Below are 20,742 nucleotides of genomic sequence, written 5' to 3'. Positions count from 1 at the left end.
CTTGTAAGTCTAAGCCTTTCTTGTGGGTGTAACCCTTTGGTCTACACAGAAGAAAAATTTGGATTTAAGTTAGATTAGTTCGGTTTTTTCTTTTCTTTTTTTTTTTTTTCCCCAGCAAAAAATAAAAGTTTAATACAGTACAAAGGTGTCTTAGGAAATATGAATGATTTTTGGTGTTTGAAATCAATACAGAGCTAATTTTCTATTCCTGGCTAAAAATAACAAAATTACTTTGCTGAAAACTAATGCGTCAAACTAGCCAAGATTTTCGAGGATTATTATTTGTTTATCTCTAGGGAAATCAAGAGTTGATGCAGAGAGAAGATATTTTTACTAAGTGACTTGCAACAGTCATTTATTCATAATGCTCTAGTAAGCTCTAGTCAAGAAAATCCTTGTACTGTTGTGACAATATCAATATATATTTTTTTACATAGACAACTGTACACATAATTTGCATCCTCTATCTGTCCAACTCATGTCCTGTTTTGGCTACCTGAAGTGCCAAGTGCCTGAAGTGAAGTTATTAAACTTATAAATAAGAAATTGACTTTCTTGTTTAGTATAAGAATTGGTAAACTAAGAAGATGGTTCTGCGTCCAACTTTCAACTGGTGTAAATTAGGATGGTACTGTTAAGAATCAACTGTCTCTTTTACTTCCAATCCATTAATCAGAAGTATTTTCAACACATGCTCCATGTTCAGTGAGAATAGTACATATGCTGTAAGTAGCATTTTATTGTGACTGCAATAACGCAGAAAACTCCTGTGCTAAAACTGTCACTCACAACTTAGTTAATCATGTTATTTTGATATTTTTACTGCAATTTCCAAAGTTCCTCTTTTAGTTTACAAGAACTGGAGCTTTAAAAAACTAAGTTACAAAAACATATTTTCTCTAATGGAAAGTAAGGACTTTACAAAAACAAAAGGATCCCACCAATCAAGTCATTATTTATTTTGAGATAACTAACAGAAAATAATTTAATTATGCCTCTTTATCAACACTGTGTGACTTTCAAAATTTTCTGGCAGACCAGGAATCCATAACCAGAACTCATTCCCTTAACAGCACAACTATTTGGATTAATTGCATTAAAAAACTTAATTTAGAAGGATTTGGGAATGTTTTTACAAGGTTTAGGAAGGATTTCATTAGGATTACATGATCAGTAACTTTCAGTGTACTTAACTGTTTGCATTAACTCTCTAGGCAACCATGAAACAGATCAGTCATCTGCTGCTTATTAATTCTTATCCAAGATTTTGTCACCATAAAGGGAATGTCTTTGTAGTTCATTGTATACTTCAACCAGCCAGAATTAAAAAATTGTGCCTTAATGAGAATCTCAGTGCTGACATAGTTCTTCTGACTGTTGGATTTAGAAGAGCAGGGTGCACTTGTCTTCTGCATATTTCTGTTGTCTTGTGTGAACCATCTTTCAGAGAAATTGAACATTAGTATGTGGCTTAACGTGACATTTCAGTTAAGTTAGTCTGGTTTTGCCACATGATAATATTCCTTGCCAACATCTTTTTTTTTTTCTTTTTTCAAAGCTCTGTTAATGGCAAACTTAACAAATGTATTTAAACTGTGTGCTAGTATTCTAAGGACAATACATTAATCCAAGGGAGAAAATGCACATAAAACAAAGAGTTTGAGGAATTAGATGTTGGTAGCTCTACTCTTGCAAATTGACAACATCGGTTTTATGTCGAATGTCCTGAGCCATGAACTGGTACAACTAGGCATGGAATCAGGGCTTTTGTGCAAGTTCTAGAAAATGGAAACAAATAAAAAGGATGTGTATGCTTTTCATAATTCTGGGAAACCTGAAATTTTAAAAATAAACATACTTTTGATTTGATTGTCTAATGAGATCATAACTGCAGTACTGTGCCAACTATGTCAGTAACAATATGAGTGTCCGGTTGTTAGCACACTGTTCTACTGTATGCTAATATAAAATTTGCTAAATATTGCAAATGCACAAACAAATCAAGAAATGTCACCTGAGAATGCCCCTGGGAAACTTAACAAAGGCAGCTGTGCACACAACTATAATAACAGGGGGTAAATTTATGAGCATATGTAGATTTACTCAATTTCTGTTGCAAAAATAGATTTTACCTTTCACCGCAGGTGACTTGCTGTTATTTGCTACATCTATTATCATAGTACAATAGAATGATTTCATGATTTCATTGATGGAACAGCAGACAGGAAGTATAAAATGGTCAAATATTAAACTTATACTCTCGTGGGATTTATATGCTTGTTTGTTCTTGAAATTTGCACATTTAATTTCTTGTTGGAGATATTATTTCTCATGGCCACTGGATTTTTCAAAGTCAAAATAAAGTGTAAACAACTGTTGATGAAATTACCTGCCAAAAAATGTTATATTCTAGCAAAGAACCCTGACATAAATTAAACAAAAGCTTTTATTTTTTATGCAATCCATCAGCCTCCTTTTAAAACTTGCCTCTTACAAAATACGTTCCCCATAGTCTGAATATCTTGGAACTGCAAAGTTGAAACTGAATGGCAGCAATTGAGATTTCCTGTCTCAAGGAACTACTGTTATAAAGGCAGCTAAGATTATTCTGCTTAGAACTTTGTAAAACAGAAGCGTTTATGTATTTCTCTCTTGACTGCACTACTACATCATTTTAAAAAAACTGTGTCAGCAATAATTTTCCTCAATTACTGTTGCTCTTTCAGCTGCTGTTATTGAGGTACTTGCACTTCACACTGTGGGACAAAACCAATGCTCAGCATTTAGCATTTGTCTGAAACCATGAAACTGTCAGACTAGTATCTCCTCCTGTGCTGTTACTGCTCCTCTGTTTCAAATGTATTCTTAAATGCTTTTCTTAAAGAAACTCCCAAATGTTTATCAACCATCACCAAACACTTTAACATAAAGCTCACCAACATTTTGTACAAAACCTGAGTTCAACTTTTTACGAATTAAAGTGCATGCAATAGTTGAGTTACTGCAGAATCTCTAGTTAAAATTCTCTTGTGTACATGAGTGGAAAAAGGGATAGAGAACCTTATTAAATGGTTAGTGTCAGAACTGCAGATGCACCTGCAAAATCAGATGTGGAATTGAAAACCTAACCTAACACGTTGCACCAGCCATCCACTGAAAAATATCCAGTTATAAACTCTCTTATCACAAAACATATTATATTTGATAACCAAATAACAGGAACTGTTAGTATATTTTTAAGGTGCTTAAATGTGACTACAGAAACCAGAGTTACTCAGTGATTTCTAGCTGCCTTGGAAGAACAGTAAGGCAGGACTCAAGGGCATGGAATAGGATTACATATAGTAGTATTTTCTAACTTTACTAGCACATCTGAAATCATACTTTTATTTCAGTGAACATAGTAACTTTAACCTCATTTAGTCACATCCTTCCAGGGGATAAGAAAAACAAACAAACAAACAAAAACCTTATCCTCTTAGAAATTAGACACATTTTATTCAAAGCCTGTGCCTTGATAACAGATTGGATGTGGACTGTTTATATAAGAAATCATAGTCACTGAAAAACAAATGTGGGTGTGCCTCATGAGGTGGATGTTAGGGGGTGGCACCTAACGGCCTACCTTCTGGCACAAGTCCCCTCAGAATTTCCTAAAGCTTGCGGAGTTTATTACATCCATGCTTACGATTTCTTACAAACGCAGCAGAGAAAAGAACATTTTCTATGTGTAAACGGACACGGGCTGGCTGCAAATCCTATTAAATATTGACTCTCTTAGGGCCGAAATTAACTTCTAATTGTGCACTGAGTCTTATGGTAAGATGTACTTGCAGGGCAGTGGCAGAGAATAAAAGGAAGCCTGTGACAACTAACTGGGTATTCAAAGCCACTACAAGTTCACGCTTAAGAGCAAAACAAATAAGAGATACCGTGTTTTCTGTGAAGGCTCTCACGACACAAAGTCTTTCGTTTAATGTTCTTAGGGCGTTTTGCTCCCATCTGGGGTCGTGATAACATGCACTATCTCTTTTACTCTCGCCGAGGGGCCGGGACCGCTCGGTGGTAATGGCCCGGCTCAGCCCGGCAGCACCGCCCCCGAGCCGAGCGGGAGATTTGAAGGGAAGAGGCGGCGGCAGCGCGGCGCTCGGCGGCCATGGTGGAGGGCCCGTGCCTCGCCGTGTTCGCACAGCGGCTGCGGGCCCGCGTGCTCCGCGGCCAGGCCGTGCGCGGGGCGCGGGGCGGCGCTGCGCCAGCCGGGGCGGTGAGGGCCGGGCCGGGTTTGGGTTTGGGAGTCCTCTGGGAGGCCGCGATCAAGCTCAGGGGGCGGGGTGTGCAGAGGCTGAACGTCTGTGTGTGTGGTGTTAAGGGGATTTACTTTCATGTCAATAACCGTTTGGGTTTTTAGCATCATGTTAATTAGACCAGCTATTCAAATAAATAAAGGCTGTGGCATCTGCTGTCAGTACAGGCTGTGTAATTTCTCCACTGGTTTTTATCTTTTTTGCTGGCAGCATAAACTAATGCAACAGTATAAAACTCTGCTGGGGCTTTGTGAGACTTTCTGGTAACAAGCTCATATCAATGAGCAGGTCTAGCTAACGAGCTGTGACAATCCTGTGTCTGGTTTTGATTATGGAGGTGGTCGGGTGTTTTGGTTTTTATTTATTTATTTACTTATTTTCTCAGCTGAGTGAAATTGTGTCACTCAAGTCCTAGGTAAGTGTACTAGATATCTTCCAACAAAAAGTTGGGGACTGCCCCTCCAACACCCTTTGTGGTGTAAGAAAATTTATTAAGGATTAAGGCTGAATAAAATAATACTTAAATGAACATAAGAAAGAATGTGGCTCAAGATACATCTGTTTAAGATATGCCATCAACAGATTGGGCCTGATAGCTTTGTATCCCTCAGGACTAAGCTTTTTAAAATTAGGGAGTTACTCTTTCACTTTCATAGGAAAATTTAATGCCTTTCATTGTTCATAACTTAGTACAGCAGAAGTCAGCTCAGGGTTGACTTCATTCATCAGCAAATGACCATCACAAAGCTCTTGTGCATTTCAGATCTCAAAAACAGCTGTTAACCATAGCCTAAGCCTAGACCACTGCTGAGGACTGTAGTGTGGATGCTCTTAAATACTACAATGAGCATAAGGGCTTGCCTGATAATGAAGTGGCATGAATTTAACTTAGAATCTATTTTGAAAATCAGGTTTATTTTCCATTCCTGTCACTTTCTCTGGTTTAGTTGAACCAAACCTTAGTGCTTAAATCCAAAAGAAACCTTGTTGCATACGGACTTCCTTTATTACTTTTATTGGAAGGAGTGAACAGTTTATGCAAGAAGGAAATTTTTGCTTTCTTATTTTGATAATGGGCAAAGTAAATGACATTGGTGTCATGCAAAAAATACTTTTATTTTTTCTCAATCACTTAATAACTGAAAAACCCTCTGAATATAATTTCAGGGTAATAACAAAGTGGGGGATTATTTTGAAAGTGGCTTTGAAATTTCACTAATCAGCTCAAGCCTTGCTGATTTGCTGGAGTTGCTTTCATATATGCTTATGCTGCAATTAAGCATTGTTACTGAAGCTTTGGTACTTGCATCTGTCCCTTGCAGTTAGGGCTGCAATGTTGTTTGCAGGTTTCATTGGGGGCTGAAAGGGACCTTTCAGAGACCTCAAGCTGCTACTCAGAGGGACCCTGACACATTGAGAAAAATGGGCTGGCAGAAACTTGTGAAGTTCAGCATTTGCAGGACTTGCAAATTCCTCCACCTGAAACAGAATAATGCCATGCAATGGCAGGGGCATGGGTGCTGCTCAGGTGGAAAATGGCTCAGTGGGGTTACTACTGTGCCCTTCTGGGGAAGGGAAGAGGGCCAGCTACCAGCTAGGCTGTGTTAACAATGTAGCCAAACAGCTGAGGAGGGTGATTCTGTACCTCTGCTCAGCACCTCTGAAGTTGCATCTGAATTACTGTGTCCAGTTTTCAATTCCCCAGTACAAAAAAAATGGTAATGTACTAGAGATAGGCCTAGCAGGCTGAAACGTGATGCGTTAGGAGAGGCTGATGGAACTGGGTCTTTATTGCTGTCTTTGGCTGTTTATAAAGGAAGGTGTGGAGACAGAGCTAGGCCATTGTCTGAAGTGGATGATAGGATGAGAGGCAACTGATACAGGCTACAACAGGAGAAATCTTGATTAGATGTTAGGAAAACTTTTCTACCACGACAGTAGCCAAGCCCTGGAACAAGAGCCCAGAGAGAGGAGAAACCCCATCCCCAGAGATGCTCAGAAGTTGACTGAACCAGGCCCAGGACTTCCTGATCTAAGTCAGTCCTGCTTTGGGCAGGTGATTTGGACCAGATAACCTGTAGAGGTCTCTTATTATAATTGTAATGAAGCTTCATGTGCTATGCAAAAAAAGATCATTGCTTCAATCACACAATTGTCATCTTCTCTGCTAGTAGTGTCCTGCTTGTTGTTCATCATCTGAGATTAGACTTTCAGCTGTTAGGAAGAGAGAAGCATCTCTGTGGGCTCAGTGGAGGTTATTCTGTAATATGCAATGTGAAATGCTGAAAGCATATAATTAGCATGGCTAGAAATTCTGGCAAGAGGTATTTGGAGAAGGATGGAGCCTTGCAAATGGCAGAAAGTTGGCACTGACAATTGTTTAATGTTCAAACTATACCCATTAGTTTATATCAGCTGGAAACTCTTTTTGAATTCATGACTCGAAGGAAAAGATATTAATTTAATTAAAAGAAATTTTTTTGATTAAAAAAAAAAAAAAGAGAAAAGAACGAGCTAAGTTACAGCCTTAGTAATAGTGACTGTATGCTTCCTTGGTAGATACTCTCATTGGTTTTGATAGACATGGTTAAGGAGATAAAGGTTGATGTTGTCTAAATTGGAAAACTAGTTCACAGAGCTACTTGCTGAATGCATACTGATGGTGGTATCAAAGTATTATAAATTCTGTTTTAGTATTTATGCATATGTGTTCATTTTCAGACTGCTGTGAGTGAGGAGAGAACCTCTGTTCATAATTTCCTAACTGGACATGTTTACAGGGGTGTGGAAACATTGGGAAAGGAACTTTTTATGTATTTTGATCAGAAAGCTTTGAGGTAAGAGGCAAGAAAAATGTTTTCTATGTATTTGAACTGTGCATTTTCATGTTTTTTGTTGTTGTTGTTCATGCTATTGTCAGTTCCAGATATTTGGAAGTTAGTGTTATGGAGAAACTTCTCTGCAGCCTCTCTTTAAGAGCTTGAAACACTGGATAGAACCACAGAATCATCTAGGTTGGAAGAGACCTCCAAGATCACTGAGTCCAACCTCTGACCTAACACTAACAAGTCCTCCACTAAACCATATCACTAAGCTCTACATCTAAACGTCTTTTAAAGACCTCCAGGGATGGTGACTCCACCACCTCCCTGGGTACCCCATTCCAATACCTAACAACCCTTTCGGTAGAGAAGTTCTTCCTAATATCCAACCTAAACCTCCCCTGGTGCAACTTTAGCCTATTTCCCCTCGTCCTTTCACCAGGCATGTGGGAGAATAGACCAACCCCACGTCACTACAGCCTCCTTTAAGGTACCTATAGAGAGCGATGAGGTCTCCCCTGAGCCTCCTCTTCTCCAGACTGAACAATCCCAGCTCCCTCAGCTGCTCCTCGTAAGACCTGTTCTCCAGACCCCTCACCAGCTTTAATGCCCTTCTCTGGACTCGCTCGAGTATCTCCATGTCCTTCTTGTAGCGAGGGGCCCAAATATTTCAGATAATTTACTGCTTTATTCTTAGTCTAAGATTGCATGTAGAGGTATCTGAAAAGGACAATTGTTCCTTGAAATGCTTTGTTTCAATTAGGAAATGTAATTCTATTCTTTCTAAATCTTTAAATAAGAAAACAGTCTTTTCTGCATTCAATGTAGTCATTGTCACTAATGACTGTTCTTGAACAAAAGTGCTGAGTCATGATTTTTCTTCATTTAAAACTGATAAATAGTATCAACCTTAAATCACCTTAAAATTCTGTGATATAATGCTTTGCCAGTGACACTGCTGTTATAGAAGAGAGATGGAACTGAAAATGCTTGGCTGCTGGTACAACAGTTTACAATGATTGCACTGGATAAAGGCATTGATGTTAGAAGTTACCAGGGATGATGTGTAGACAAACCTTTGGTGGCAGGGGGCTGCTGTTTATCAGGTATAGTGCTATATGCCTATTTCTTTTAGTGTTAGAGGAATGGAACTTAGGGACTTGCACGTATATAAGCAAAGTAAACACGTGGCTTTAATAGTAATTAATACTAAATGCTTTAGCAACTAATGCTAAAAAAGTGCAATGAAAGAAAAAAGTGATAAAAGTTGTACACCATAGAACAACACCAGAAGCCCCAAATCTGATATGCGATCCTGTGAAAAGTCTCTAGGAACAAAAGAGAAGTCTACAAACCATGAAAGTATCCCAAACTCTGTAGCTGTTTATATAGGAGTCTTTAATCTCTTAATAAAACTGTTGACATAGTAGTTATCACAGTATATCAAAAGACTCTTCACTCAAAGTTAATTCTTAAGGATATTATGTATAGGTCCTCATGATTTAAGAAACTGTTGTTGTTGTATACGTGGCTTCTTACTGCAATTTTAAGATGTTTATATTTCCTAGTTTTTAATTAAAACAGTGTTGTGGGGCATAGGGGGTAGGATGTAATGAAAGGGGAAATATAGGGATTTACCAAAGATGCCTGAAAGTTCAGTGCAAAAGGTTGGGATATCTCCTGGGAATTGACCTGGGCATCACCTAGCTAAATGTTAATGCAGACAAACAAAACATCCCCAATATTTTTGTTTGAGAGATATATACCAGTGGTCTTTCCCTGGTCAACTTCCAGTAATATAGTTTAGAAAAGAGGTTTAATATGTGAACAGACGTTTTAATAAAATACCTAAAATGCCTCAAACTTTCTGTTAACAAAAAGATACTATAAAAAAGGCTGGTCTGGGTTTCAGGGGTGGTATTTGTTTTTTAAATCGTAACTTAAAGTAAGATTAGAGATGATTGTACTAAAGATGACAGTTGACATGAATCACTAGCGTAGGGTCACCCTTTCTTGCGGAACAGCGAGTTTCTAGTCTTATAAGCACTTACCAGTGCTTATGACTGTATTACATGTATTACAAATTAATTGCATAAGCAAAGGAGTAAATTATCAAAAAGACTGTTTTTTATTGTACAAACTGAATTACAGTATAAGGTGGGAAAAAAGGCTATTACTCTAAGAAATGTAAGCAAGCATTTTGCATAAGTTATCTTCAAAAAGAAAGAAAATGTGGCTAAGTTCTAGTATGGAAAATATGATCTTTTAGCCCTCAAAGTTATTAAATAATTATTAAGCTTCCTTGTCAATGCAGTAATATACCATACTTTGTGAAAAAACAGAATCATAAAATGTTTAAGGTCCATTCCAACCCCCCTGCCATGAGCAGAGGCATATCCTTTGATTCTCTTTTGATAATAAATTTAAGTTTCATCAATTCATCATTTAAATTAACTCTAGAATTGTATTAAGAAATCTTTTTAGTTGCATTGATTATTTGATTGGAAATGTTGTAAAAGTTATGTACAGGAAAGGTGTCCTCTACATGGGAGACAGAAGTTACCTGTTATCTGGTAGTTAAGATGTTTGTTCTGTTGTTTTAAAAATGTATGTTGCGCATCTGAAACAAGTAGCTGAGGGGAGTTAGAGGAATGCTTCAGAAATCTCATCTAAGATTGTCTGTCAGGATTGTTCTGGGAGAGGAAGTAAGGAATAGGCCTTCAGATGATGTATTCTTCATTAAAGTAAACTCAAATATAGGACACTATTGTCATGGGGGTTACCCCGATGCAGATTGTGTGTCCGTACAGTTTCTCAACATAATAAAACCAGTTTTTCTCATCTGCTGAGATTTCCTGTGAAAACGTGGTAGTGATGCTGAAATGTTTGTCAGACAAACCTAGGTAGCATATCTTGTGAAAGATGGGGCCACGAAAGGTAATTAACTCATATTGTGCTGTTGGGTTTTCTCAAGTGGGGAATGGCTGCCTGGTGGAAGAAGGTAACTTGGTCATGAAATTGTTTTATACAGTTTGGCTACTGCTTGCCTGACTTGCAGATGAGACTGCTTCTGAGTTATTGCCACGTTAATGGGTAGCAATTAGTCAATGAGGGAAGTCCAGGATGCTTGCAATCCACAGTGGGCAACTATTTAGGAGCACGAATAATGACTGAGGAGAAATCAGTATTTCTACTTTTTGATGCCCATTTAAACAAGGTCATCAAATCTCTGAAGAAAGTAATGTCAAGTTTTTAGGTAAAACTAGATTATTTTTTTTTCAGCTTTGCCTTGAAAGTCACTTAAAAAAAAAATCAAAGCTAAAAAAAAATTCTGTGATACTAGTGAGTTGTGCTGGAGAGGCCTGCATGGATTTCAGGGTTTGCTAAGGAAATGAAAATTGTGTGAGAGAGTTTGTACTGGGCTTAGTTTCTGTTGTGTGCTATTAACATATATTTGGAGTCATAACTGATTTGGAAAAGCTTCTGAAAATTGATAATGTATCTATATTTTTGTATAACTGAAAACAGATGAAAATGTTCTTAGGAAAAGGATCATAATTACTGACCACAAATCCCTGAAAGGAAAGACATCCACTATCTTGACTGGGATTTACATCTTGGCACATAGAATGTGATAATATGAATTGTCAGTGTTCTTCTTACATTTCCTTGTAATATATTGACTATGTTGCTATTTAACTCTTTTTAGGGAAAAAATGGTTTAAGCTTTATGATATTGTGTAACACTAATTCTAAAAACTTACCCTTTTACTTTAAAACAACAAAAAGTCTTTTTTTTTTTTTTGCTACTAGCTGTCATTTAATAATAGATCCTAAGTTTAACTAGTGTTTTTTCCTATTAGTAATTCTTTTGCCCGATTTCAGCATATCAAAGATAATGAAACACAGAGTAAAATCTTCTAAATTTCTTAATGTAAATGTGTAGCAATGATCATTAATTATTTTTTCTGGTCATGAACTGACAGGTCACTATAGCAGCTAACAGTACTGACTTTTTAACATTTCTTTTAAACAAAGTTTGGTTAATGGAACCACCAGCTATTAAGGTGAATGCTACTTTTTAAAAGGAACTTTCTGTAAATCTTAGTGTATTCCCATTTGGTAGCAGGATGCAAGAGTTTGGTTTAATTTTTTTTTGACTGGTTAATCTTGTGCAGTACTGTTCATGGCACTTCAGAATGGGAAGTGGCTAACAAACAAAACCAGCCGAAATATGTATATTAACTGATTTCCAAGAAGAGAGCTCTGGACACAGGTTTTTGAAAACTAAAGGAAATTAATGAATAGATACTATGAGGATGTTACATAAAGAATTGGCTTTAGACTATGCTTACTGAAATATTTCCTTAACCTGACTGTAAGTACTTAAAATGCCCATCCTTCCTGATGTGTGACAAGGAGACATTAAAAGGACATATGCTCTGATGTTCAGTTTGTTTTGTCATACGAGTAGTTTCATCTGTTAAATCTTTTTTGTAGCTACAAAATATTGCACCTTTTATGATATGCAGTGTCTAATCTAAGAAGTAGAGACAGGATGTGAATGTACCAGGTAAATTTGTAATAAATTTATGGGATTACAGTCAAACTTGTCCTTTGCTCAAGTATACTAGTTCCCAGTAGAAAATATTATAAAATGTAAGACTTCTTAAAGCATTAGTGATCTGTAAAAGAAATCCTCGAAAGTGTCTGTTCCACTCCTTTGCCATCTGTGCATTTTTCAGTTTGTTTATTAATTTTTAATTGACCTGCAGTCTTTGCCTTGGTTGTAGGTTAAAAAAATTAAAATTAAAAGAAAAAATCAGAAAACAGCATATGGCAGATGTTAATTGCATTGTTTATGGCATTATTGGAAGTAGCTTTGATATAATGTAGTGTTGGCAGAGAAAGGACTGAAATCTTTGCTTTCACACCGGATGACTTCTGCCTGATTTAGCAGTATATTGTCTGAAGCAGTCTTATTTCTTTCAGTCTCTCTGAGGACTTAAGAACCTATGGAAAGCTAGCATGTTGGGTGGAAAAAAAATGCTAAGTGCAATACACCAGAAAAGTGTGTTAACAATCACTTTTGATTTTTGCATAATGAATTATGAAGACCACTTTGAAAACTGCTATATTTTGGAGTGTTTCTAATTTAGGGATGGGACAGTTCTTCTCTGGAGACTGAACACTATGCAAACAAGTAATTTGTTGCCATGTTACTCTTAATGACCAGAATTTATGTACATGCTTACTGGCTTTGTTAGGTCTGAATAGTTCATAAATTAAATAAATAAATAGACTAGTCTAATGCTTGGAAACATGTTTAAGATTAAATACCCATAAGAGCTCTCTTTCTTTCCAAGGATTCACTTTGGTATGAATGGTTCCATGCGCATTAATCCCGATGGAAGCAGAGACAGAAATGGTGCATTACCAGTTTTGGAGATACAGCTTACTGAAGATACTATCTGTTTTTTTGGTGTGACAACAGAATATAGGTAAAGTGAAAACTAACTAATTTAAAAAACAAATAAAAAAACCCACATAGCTTGGTTTAAATGTATAACATTCTTTTAAGAATGTAGTAGAAAAATCACACAATGTTAAGTGTTTGGATGAATGCTGTCATAGATACACAGAAATAAATTAAAACATTCTAAACACACCATGTTTATTTTTATGGAAATCTAAATTTGTTGGTTTTGTACCAGAGTTTACATACAGTTAAAGTAGTTTAATACCATGGCCTCATTAGGCAGTCTTGAGACTGGGAATGAAACTTGGATTTAATTCAGTCCTCTTATCTGAATGCTGAACCCCATCACTCCTTCAATTTCCACTTAAGTCTAACTTTCTTAGTAAGAATAAGGACCTGTGACAATTACTGGTTTCAAACTTTTATGGCCCCAGGGTTGTGTTTTATTTTTTTCTTCTTGAAAGTAAGTTGATATAGTTTTACTAATTAACATGATGTAGATGCATTTGTCCATCAGCACATACTTTCTGCTGCTAATAAAAATAACATAGCAAGCTTGATTTTTAAAGTATTTAGACTCCTGGGTGAAAAGGGACATGTAAATTCAAGTAATATATATATAGGTGTGTATATATATATATATATATGTAAATTTAATATTATGAAACTTATAAGCCTTTGCAACTGTTTGTTCTTCAGTTTGATTGTACTTAACCTGATAAAATCAGGGTTTAAGGAATTATATCTTTAATTGTCATGTTGAAACTACCGAACCCATGTAGCCATACAGTTCATTATGGCTGATGTCCAAACACATGATTCTAATGTTGGAAGTAGTTTTAAAGCAAGGGCCTTACAACTAGTTTCTGAGCTAATATGAAGAAAATAGGAATGATTTCTTGTATATCGCTTGCAAGTTCTGTGCATGTATCATTGAGCTGCTTTGTGAGGGAGGGGTTAATATCATTTCTGTGCCTCTTCCTGTGACTGGTGTTTTCACATTTTGTCTTATCTGTGTATACTATTCTACTATACTGTCATATGTTGTTTTAAAAACTGTACCGATATGTAAGCATACAACTAAAATAAATGAATATATCTTGTATATCTTCTTATCTATCTATCTTCTTATCTATCTATCTTCTTATCTATCTATCTTCTTATCTATCTATCTTCTTATCTATCTATCTTCTTATCTATCTATCTTCTTATCTATCTATCTTCTTATCTATCTATCTTCTTATCTATCTATCTTCTTATCTATCTATCTTCTTATCTATCTTTTTCTTCTTATCTATCTTTTTCTTCTTATCTATCTTTTTCTTCTTATCTATCTTTTTCTTCTTATCTATCTTTTTCTTCTTATCTATCTTTTTCTTCTTATCTATCTTTTTCTTCTTATCTATCTTTTTCTTCTTATCTATCTTTTTCTTCTTATCTATCTTTTTCTTCTTATCTATCTTTTTCTTCTTATCTATCTTTTTCTTCTTATCTATCTTTTTCTTCTTATCTATCTTTTTCTTCTTATCTATCTTTTTCTTCTTATCTATCTTTTTCTTCTTATCTATCTTTTTCTTCGTATCTATCTTTTTCTTCTTATCTATCTTTTTCTTCGTATCTATCTTTTTCTTCGTATCTATCTTTTTCTTCGTATCTATCTTTTTCTTCGTATCTATCTTTTTCTTCGTATCTATCTTTTTCTTCGTATCTATCTTTTTCTTCGTATCTATCTTTTTCTTCGTATCTATCTTTTTCTTCGTATCTATCTTTTTCTTCGTATCTATCTTTTTCTTCGTATCTATCTTTTTCTTCGTATCTATCTTTTTCTTCGTATCTATCTTTTTCTTCGTATCTATCTTTTTCTTCGTATCTATCTTTTTCTTCGTATCTATCTTTTTCTTCGTATCTATCTTTTTCTTCGTATCTATCTTTTTCTTCTTATCTATCTTTTTCTTCTTATCTATCTTTTTCTTCTTATCTATCTTTTTCTTCTTATCTATCTTTTTCTTCTTATCTATCTTTTTCTTCTTATCTATCTTTTTCTTCTTATCTATCTTCTTCTTCTTATCTATCTTCTTCTTCTTATCTATCTTCTTCTTCTTCTTCTTCTTATCTATCTTTCTTCTTATCTATCTATCTTCTTCTTCTTCTTATCTATCTTTCTTCTTCTTCTTCTTCTTCTTCTTATCTATCTTTCTTCTTCTTCTTCTTCTTCTTCTTATCTATCTTTCTTCTTCTTCTTCTTCTTCTTCTTATCTATCTACCTTCTTCTTCTTCTTCTTCTTCTTATCTATCTACCTTCTTCTTCTTCTTCTTCTTATCTATCTACCTTCTTCTTCTTCTTCTTCTTCTTATCTATCTACCTTCTTCTTCTTCTTCTTCTTCTTATCTATCTTCTTCTTCTTCTTCTTATCTATCTTCTTCTTCTTCTTCTTATCTATCTTCTTCTTCTTCTTCTTCTTATCTATCTATCTTCTTCTTCTTCTTCTTATCTATCTATCTTCTTCTTCTTCTTCTTATCTATCTATCTTCTTCTTCTTCTTCTTATCTATCTATCTTCTTCTTCTTCTTCTTATCTATCTATCTTCTTCTTCTTCTTCTTCTTATCTATCTATCTTCTTCTTCTTCTTCTTATCTATCTATCTTCTTCTTCTTCTTCTTCTTATCTATCTTCTTCTTCTTCTTATCTATCTTCTTCTTCTTCTTATCTATCTTCTTCTTCTTCTTATCTATCTTCTTCTTCTTCTTATCTATCTTCTTCTTCTTCTTATCTATCTTCTTCTTCTTATCTATCTATATTCTTCTTCTTATCTATCTTCTTCTTATCTATCTTCTTCTTCTTCTTATCTATCTATCTTCTTCTTATCTATCTATCTTCTTCTTCTTCTTCTTCTTCTTCTTCTTCTTCTTCTTCTTCTTCTTCTTCTTATCTATCTATCTTCTTCTTCTTCTTCTTCTTATCTATCTATCTTCTTCTTCTTCTTCTTCTTCTTCTTCTTATCTATCTTCTTCTTCTTCTTCTTATCTATCTATCTTCTTCTTATCTATCTATCTTCTTCTTCTTCTTCTTCTTCTTCTTATCTATCTATCTTCTTCTTCTTATCTATCTATCTTCTTCTTCTTATCTATCTATCTTCTTCTTCTTATCTATCTATCTTCTTCTTCTTATCTATCTATCTTCTTCTTCTTCTTATCTATCTATCTTCTTCTTCTTCTTCTTCTTCTTATCTATCTATCTTCTTCTTCTTCTTATCTATCTATCTTCTTCTTCTTCTTATCTATCTATCTTCTTCTTCTTCTTCTTCTTCTTCTTCTTCTTATCTATCTATCTTCTTCTTCTTCTTATCTATCTATCTTCTTCTTCTTCTTATCTATCTATCTTCTTCTTCTTCTTCTTCTTCTTATCTATCTATCTTCTTCTTCTTCTTATCTATCTATCTTCTTCTTCTTCTTCTTCTTCTTATCTATCTATCTTCTTCTTCTTCTTCTTCTTCTTCTTATCTATCTATCTTCTTCTTCTTCTTCTTCTTCTTCTTCTTATCTATCTATCTTCTTCTTCTTCTTCTTCTTCTTCTTCTTATCTATCTTTCTTCTTCTTCTTCTTCTTCTTCTTATCTATCTTTCTTCTTCTTCTTCTTCTTCTTCTTATCTATCTATCTTCTTCTTCTTCTTCTTCTTCTTCTTCTTATCTATCTATCTTCTTCTTCTTCTTCTTCTTCTTATCTATCTATCTATCTTCTTCTTCTTCTTCTTCTTCTTATCTATCTTTCTTCTTCTTCTTCTTCTTCTTATCTATCTATCTATCTTCTTCTTCTTCTTCTTCTTATCTATCTATCTATCTTCTTCTTCTTCTTCTTCTTATCTATCTATCTTCTTCTTCTTCTTCTTCTTCTTATCTATCTATCTTCTTCTTCTTCTTCTTCTTATCTATCTATCTTCTTCTTCTTCTTCTTCTTCTTATCTATCTTCTTCTTCTTCTTCTTCTTCTTATCTATCTATCTTCTTCTTCTTCTTATCTATCTATCTATCTTCTTCTTCTTCTTCTTCTTCTTATCTATCTATCTTCTTCTTCTTCTTATCTATCTATCTTCTTCTTCTTCTTCTTCTTCTTCTTCTTCTTATCTATCTATCTTCTTCTTCTTCTTCTTATCTATCTATCTTCTTCTTCTTCTTCTTATCTATCTATCTTCTTCTTCTTCTTCTTCTTATCTATCTTCTTCTTCTTCTTCTTCTTCTTATCTATCTTCTTCTTCTTCTTCTTCTTCTTATCTATCTATCTTCTTCTTCTTCTTCTTCTTCTTCTTCTTCTCATCTATCTATCTTCTTCTTCTTCTTCTTCTTCTTCTTCTCATCTATCTATCTTCTTCTTCTTCTTCTTCTTCTCATCTATCTATCTTCTTCTTCTTCTTCTTCTTCTTCTTCTTCTCATCTATCTTCTTCTTCTTCTTCTTCTTCTTCTTCTCATCTATCTATCTTCTTCTTCTTCTTCTTCTTCTCATCTATCTATCTTCTTCTTCTTCTTCTTCTTCTTCTTCTTCTTCTTCTTCTTCTTCTTCTTCTTCTTCTTCTCTTCTTCTTCTTCTTCTTCTTCTTCTTTTCTTCTTCTTCTTCTTCTTCTTTTCTTCTTCTTTTCTTCTTCTTCTTTTCTTCTTCTTCTTTTCTTCTTCTTCTTTTCTTCTTCTTCTTTTCTTCTTCTTCTTTTCTTCTTCTTCTTTCTCTTCTTCTTCTTCTTCTTCTTCTTCTTCTTCTCTATCTATCTATCTATCTATCTTCTTCTTCTTCTTCTCTATCTATCTATCTATCTATCTTCTTCTTCTTCTTCTCTATCTATCTATCTATCTATCTTCTTCTTCTTCTTCTCTATCTATCTATCTATCTATCTTCTTCTTCTTCTTCTCTATCTATCTATCTATCTATCTTCTTCTTCTTCTTCTCTATCTATCTATCTATCTATCTTCTTCTTCTTCTTCTCTATCTATCTATCTATCTATCTTCTTCTTCTTCTTCTCTATCTATCTATCTATCTATCTTCTTCTTCTTCTTCTCTATCTATCTATCTATCTATCTTCTTCTTCTTCTTCTCTATCTATCTATCTATCTATCTTCTTCTTCTTCTTCTCTATCTATCTATCTATCTATCTTCTTCTTCTTCTTCTCTATCTATCTATCTATCTATCTTCTTCTTCTTCTTCTCTATCTATCTATCTATCTATCTTCTTCTTCTTCTTCTCTATCTATCTATCTATCTATCTTCTTCTTCTTCTTCTCTATCTATCTATCTATCTTCTTCTTCTTCTTCTCTATCTATCTATCTATCTATCTTCTTCTTCTTCTTCTCTATCTATCTATCTATCTATCTTCTTCTTCTTCTTCTCTATCTATCTATCTATCTATCTTCTTCTTCTTCTTCTCTATCTATCTATCTATCTATCTTCTTCTTCTTCTTCTCTATCTATCTATCTATCTATCTTCTTCTTCTTCTTCTCTATCTATCTATCTATCTATCTTCTTCTTCTTCTTCTTCTCTATCTATCTATCTATCTATCTTCTTCTTCTTCTTCTCTATCTATCTATCTATCTATCTATCTTCTTCTTCTTCTTCTCTATCTATCTATCTATCTATCTATCTTCTTCTTCTTCTTCTCTATCTATCTATCTATCTATCTATCTTCTTCTTCTTCTTCTCTATCTATCTATCTATCTATCTATCTTCTTCTTCTTCTTCTCTATCTATCTATCTATCTATCTATCTTCTTCTTCTTCTTCTCTATCTATCTATCTATCTATCTATCTTCTTCTTCTTATCTATCTATCTATCTATCTATCTTCTTCTTCTTCTTCTCTATCTATCTATCTATCTATCTATCTTCTTCTTCTCTCTCTATCTATCTATCTATCTATCTATCTTCTTCTTCTCTATCTATCTATCTATCTATCTTCTTCTTCTTCTTCTCTTCTTCTTCTCTATCTATCTATCTATCTTCTTCTTCTTCTTCTTCTCTATCTATCTATCTATCTATCTTCTTCTTCTTCTTCTCTATCTATCTATCTATCTATCTTCTTCTTCTTCTTCTCTATCTATCTATCTATCTATCTTCTTCTTCTTCTTCTTCTCTATCTATCTATCTATCTATCTTCTTCTTCTTCTTCTTCTCTATCTATCTATCTATCTATCTTTCTTCTTCTTCTTCTTCTCTATCTATCTATCTATCTATCTATCTTCTTCTTCTTCTTCTCTATCTATCTATCTATCTATCTTCTTCTTCTTCTTCTTCTCTATCTATCTATCTATCTATCTTCTTCTTCTTCTTCTTCTCTCTATCTATCTATCTATCTATCTTCTTCTTCTTCTTCTTCTCTATCTATCTATCTATCTATCTTCTTCTTCTTCTTCTCTATCTATCTATCTATCTATCTTCTTCTTCTTCTTCTTCTCTATCTATCTATCTATCTATCTTCTTCTTCTTCTTCTTCTCTATCTATCTATCTATCTATCTTCTTCTTCTTCTTCTTCTTCTCTATCTATCTATCTATCTTCTTCTTCTTCTTCTCTATCTATCTATCTATCTTCTTCTTCTTCTTCTTCTTCTCTATCTATCTATCTTCTTCTTCTTCTTCTTCTCTATCTATCTATCTATCTTCTTCTTCTTCTTCTTCTTCTTCTCTATCTATCTATCTTCTTCTTCTTCTTCTTCTTCTCTATCTATCTATCTATCTTCTTCTTCTTCTTCTTCTTCTCTATCTATCTATCTATCTATCTTCTTCTTCTTCTTCTCTATCTATCTATCTATCTATCTTCTTCTTCTTCTTCTTCTCTATCTATCTATCTATCTATCTTCTTCTTCTTCTTCTCTCTATCTATCTATCTATCTTCTTCTTCTTCTTCTTCTTCTCTATCTATCTATCTATCTTCTTCTTCTTCTTCTTCTCTATCTATCTATCTATCTATCTTCTTCTTCTTCTTCTTCTCTATCTATCTATCTATCTTCTTCTTCTTCTTCTTCTTCTCTATCTATCTATCTTCTTCTTCTTCTTCTTCTTCTTCTCTATCTATCTATCTTCTTCTTCTTCTTCTTCTTCTCTATCTATCTATCTTCTTCTTCTTCTTCTTCTTCTTCTCTATCTATCTATCTTCTTCTTCTTCTTCTTCTTCTTCTCTATCTATCTATCTTCTTCTTCTTCTTCTTCTTCTTCTCTATCTATCTATCTTCTTCTTCTTCTTCTTCTTCTTCTCTATCTATCTATCTTCTTCTTCTTCTTCTTCTTCTTCTCTATCTATCTATCTTCTTCTTCTTCTTCTTCTTCTCTATCTATCTATCTATCTTCTTCTTCTTCTTCTCTATCTATCTATCTATCTATCTTCTTCTTCTTCTTCTCTATCTATCTATCTATCTTCTTCTTCTTCTTCTCTATCTATCTATCTATCTATCTTCTTCTTCTTCTTCTCTATCTATCTATCTATCTATCTTCTTCTTCTTCTTCTCTATCTATCTATCTATCTATCTTCTTCTTCTTCTTCTCTATCTATCTATCTATCTATCTTCTTCTTCTTCTCTATCTATCTATCTATCTATCTTCTTCTTCTTCTTCTCTATCTATCTATCTATCTATCTTCTTCTTCTTCTCTATCTATCTATCTATCTATCTTCTTCTTCTTCTTCTCTATCTATCTATCTATCTTCTTCTTCTTCTTCTCTATCTATCTATCTTCTTCTTCTTCTTCTTCTCTATCTATCTATCTATCTTCTTTTTCTTCTTCTTCTCTATCTATCTATCTATCTTCTTCTTCTTCTTCTTCTCTATCTATCTATCTTCTTCTTCTTCTTCTTCTTCTCTATCTATCTATCTTCTTCTTCTTCTTCTCTATCTATCTATCTATCTATCTATCTTCTTCTTCTTCTCTATCTATCTATCTATCTATCTATCTTCTTCTTCTTCTTCTCTATCTATCTATCTATCTATCTATCTTCTTCTTCTTCTTCTCTATCTATCTATCTATCTATCTATCTTCTTCTTCTTCTTCTCTATCTATCTATCTATCTATCTATCTTCTTCTTCTTCTTCTCTATCTATCTATCTATCTATCTATCTTCTTCTTCTTCTTCTCTATCTATCTATCTATCTATCTATCTTCTTC

The 20,742-nt window shown here is 34.1% G+C and overlaps 1 protein-coding gene across 2 annotated transcripts in view; it reads left to right on the top strand.

Annotated features, from left to right (window-relative positions):
• Nucleotides 1-20,742, top strand: part of NEIL3 (nei like DNA glycosylase 3) — a 52,216-nt gene that overhangs the window by 6,126 nt on the left and 25,348 nt on the right. Inside the window, exons 1-3 of one of the 2 annotated variants that reach the window (XM_083835341.1) lie at nucleotides 4,028-4,264; nucleotides 7,026-7,141; nucleotides 12,493-12,627. In XM_083835341.1, coding sequence (XP_083691467.1) covers nucleotides 4,157-4,264; nucleotides 7,026-7,141; nucleotides 12,493-12,627 — 359 coding nt within the window. In that variant the 5' untranslated portion in view covers nucleotides 4,028-4,156. Of the gene's footprint in view, nucleotides 1-4,027; nucleotides 4,265-7,025; nucleotides 7,142-12,492; nucleotides 12,628-20,742 lie in introns of those variants that run through there. The other variant, XM_083835342.1, reaches the window with a different exon arrangement.

The sequence above is a fragment of the Anser anser genome (genome assembly GCF_964211835.1).
Source record: "Anser anser genome assembly, chromosome: 4".
NCBI classification, from domain to species: Eukaryota; Metazoa; Chordata; class Aves; order Anseriformes; family Anatidae; genus Anser; species Anser anser.
The sequence above is the reverse complement of the archived record's forward strand: the minus strand, read 5'-3'. Positions and strand labels throughout refer to the sequence as shown.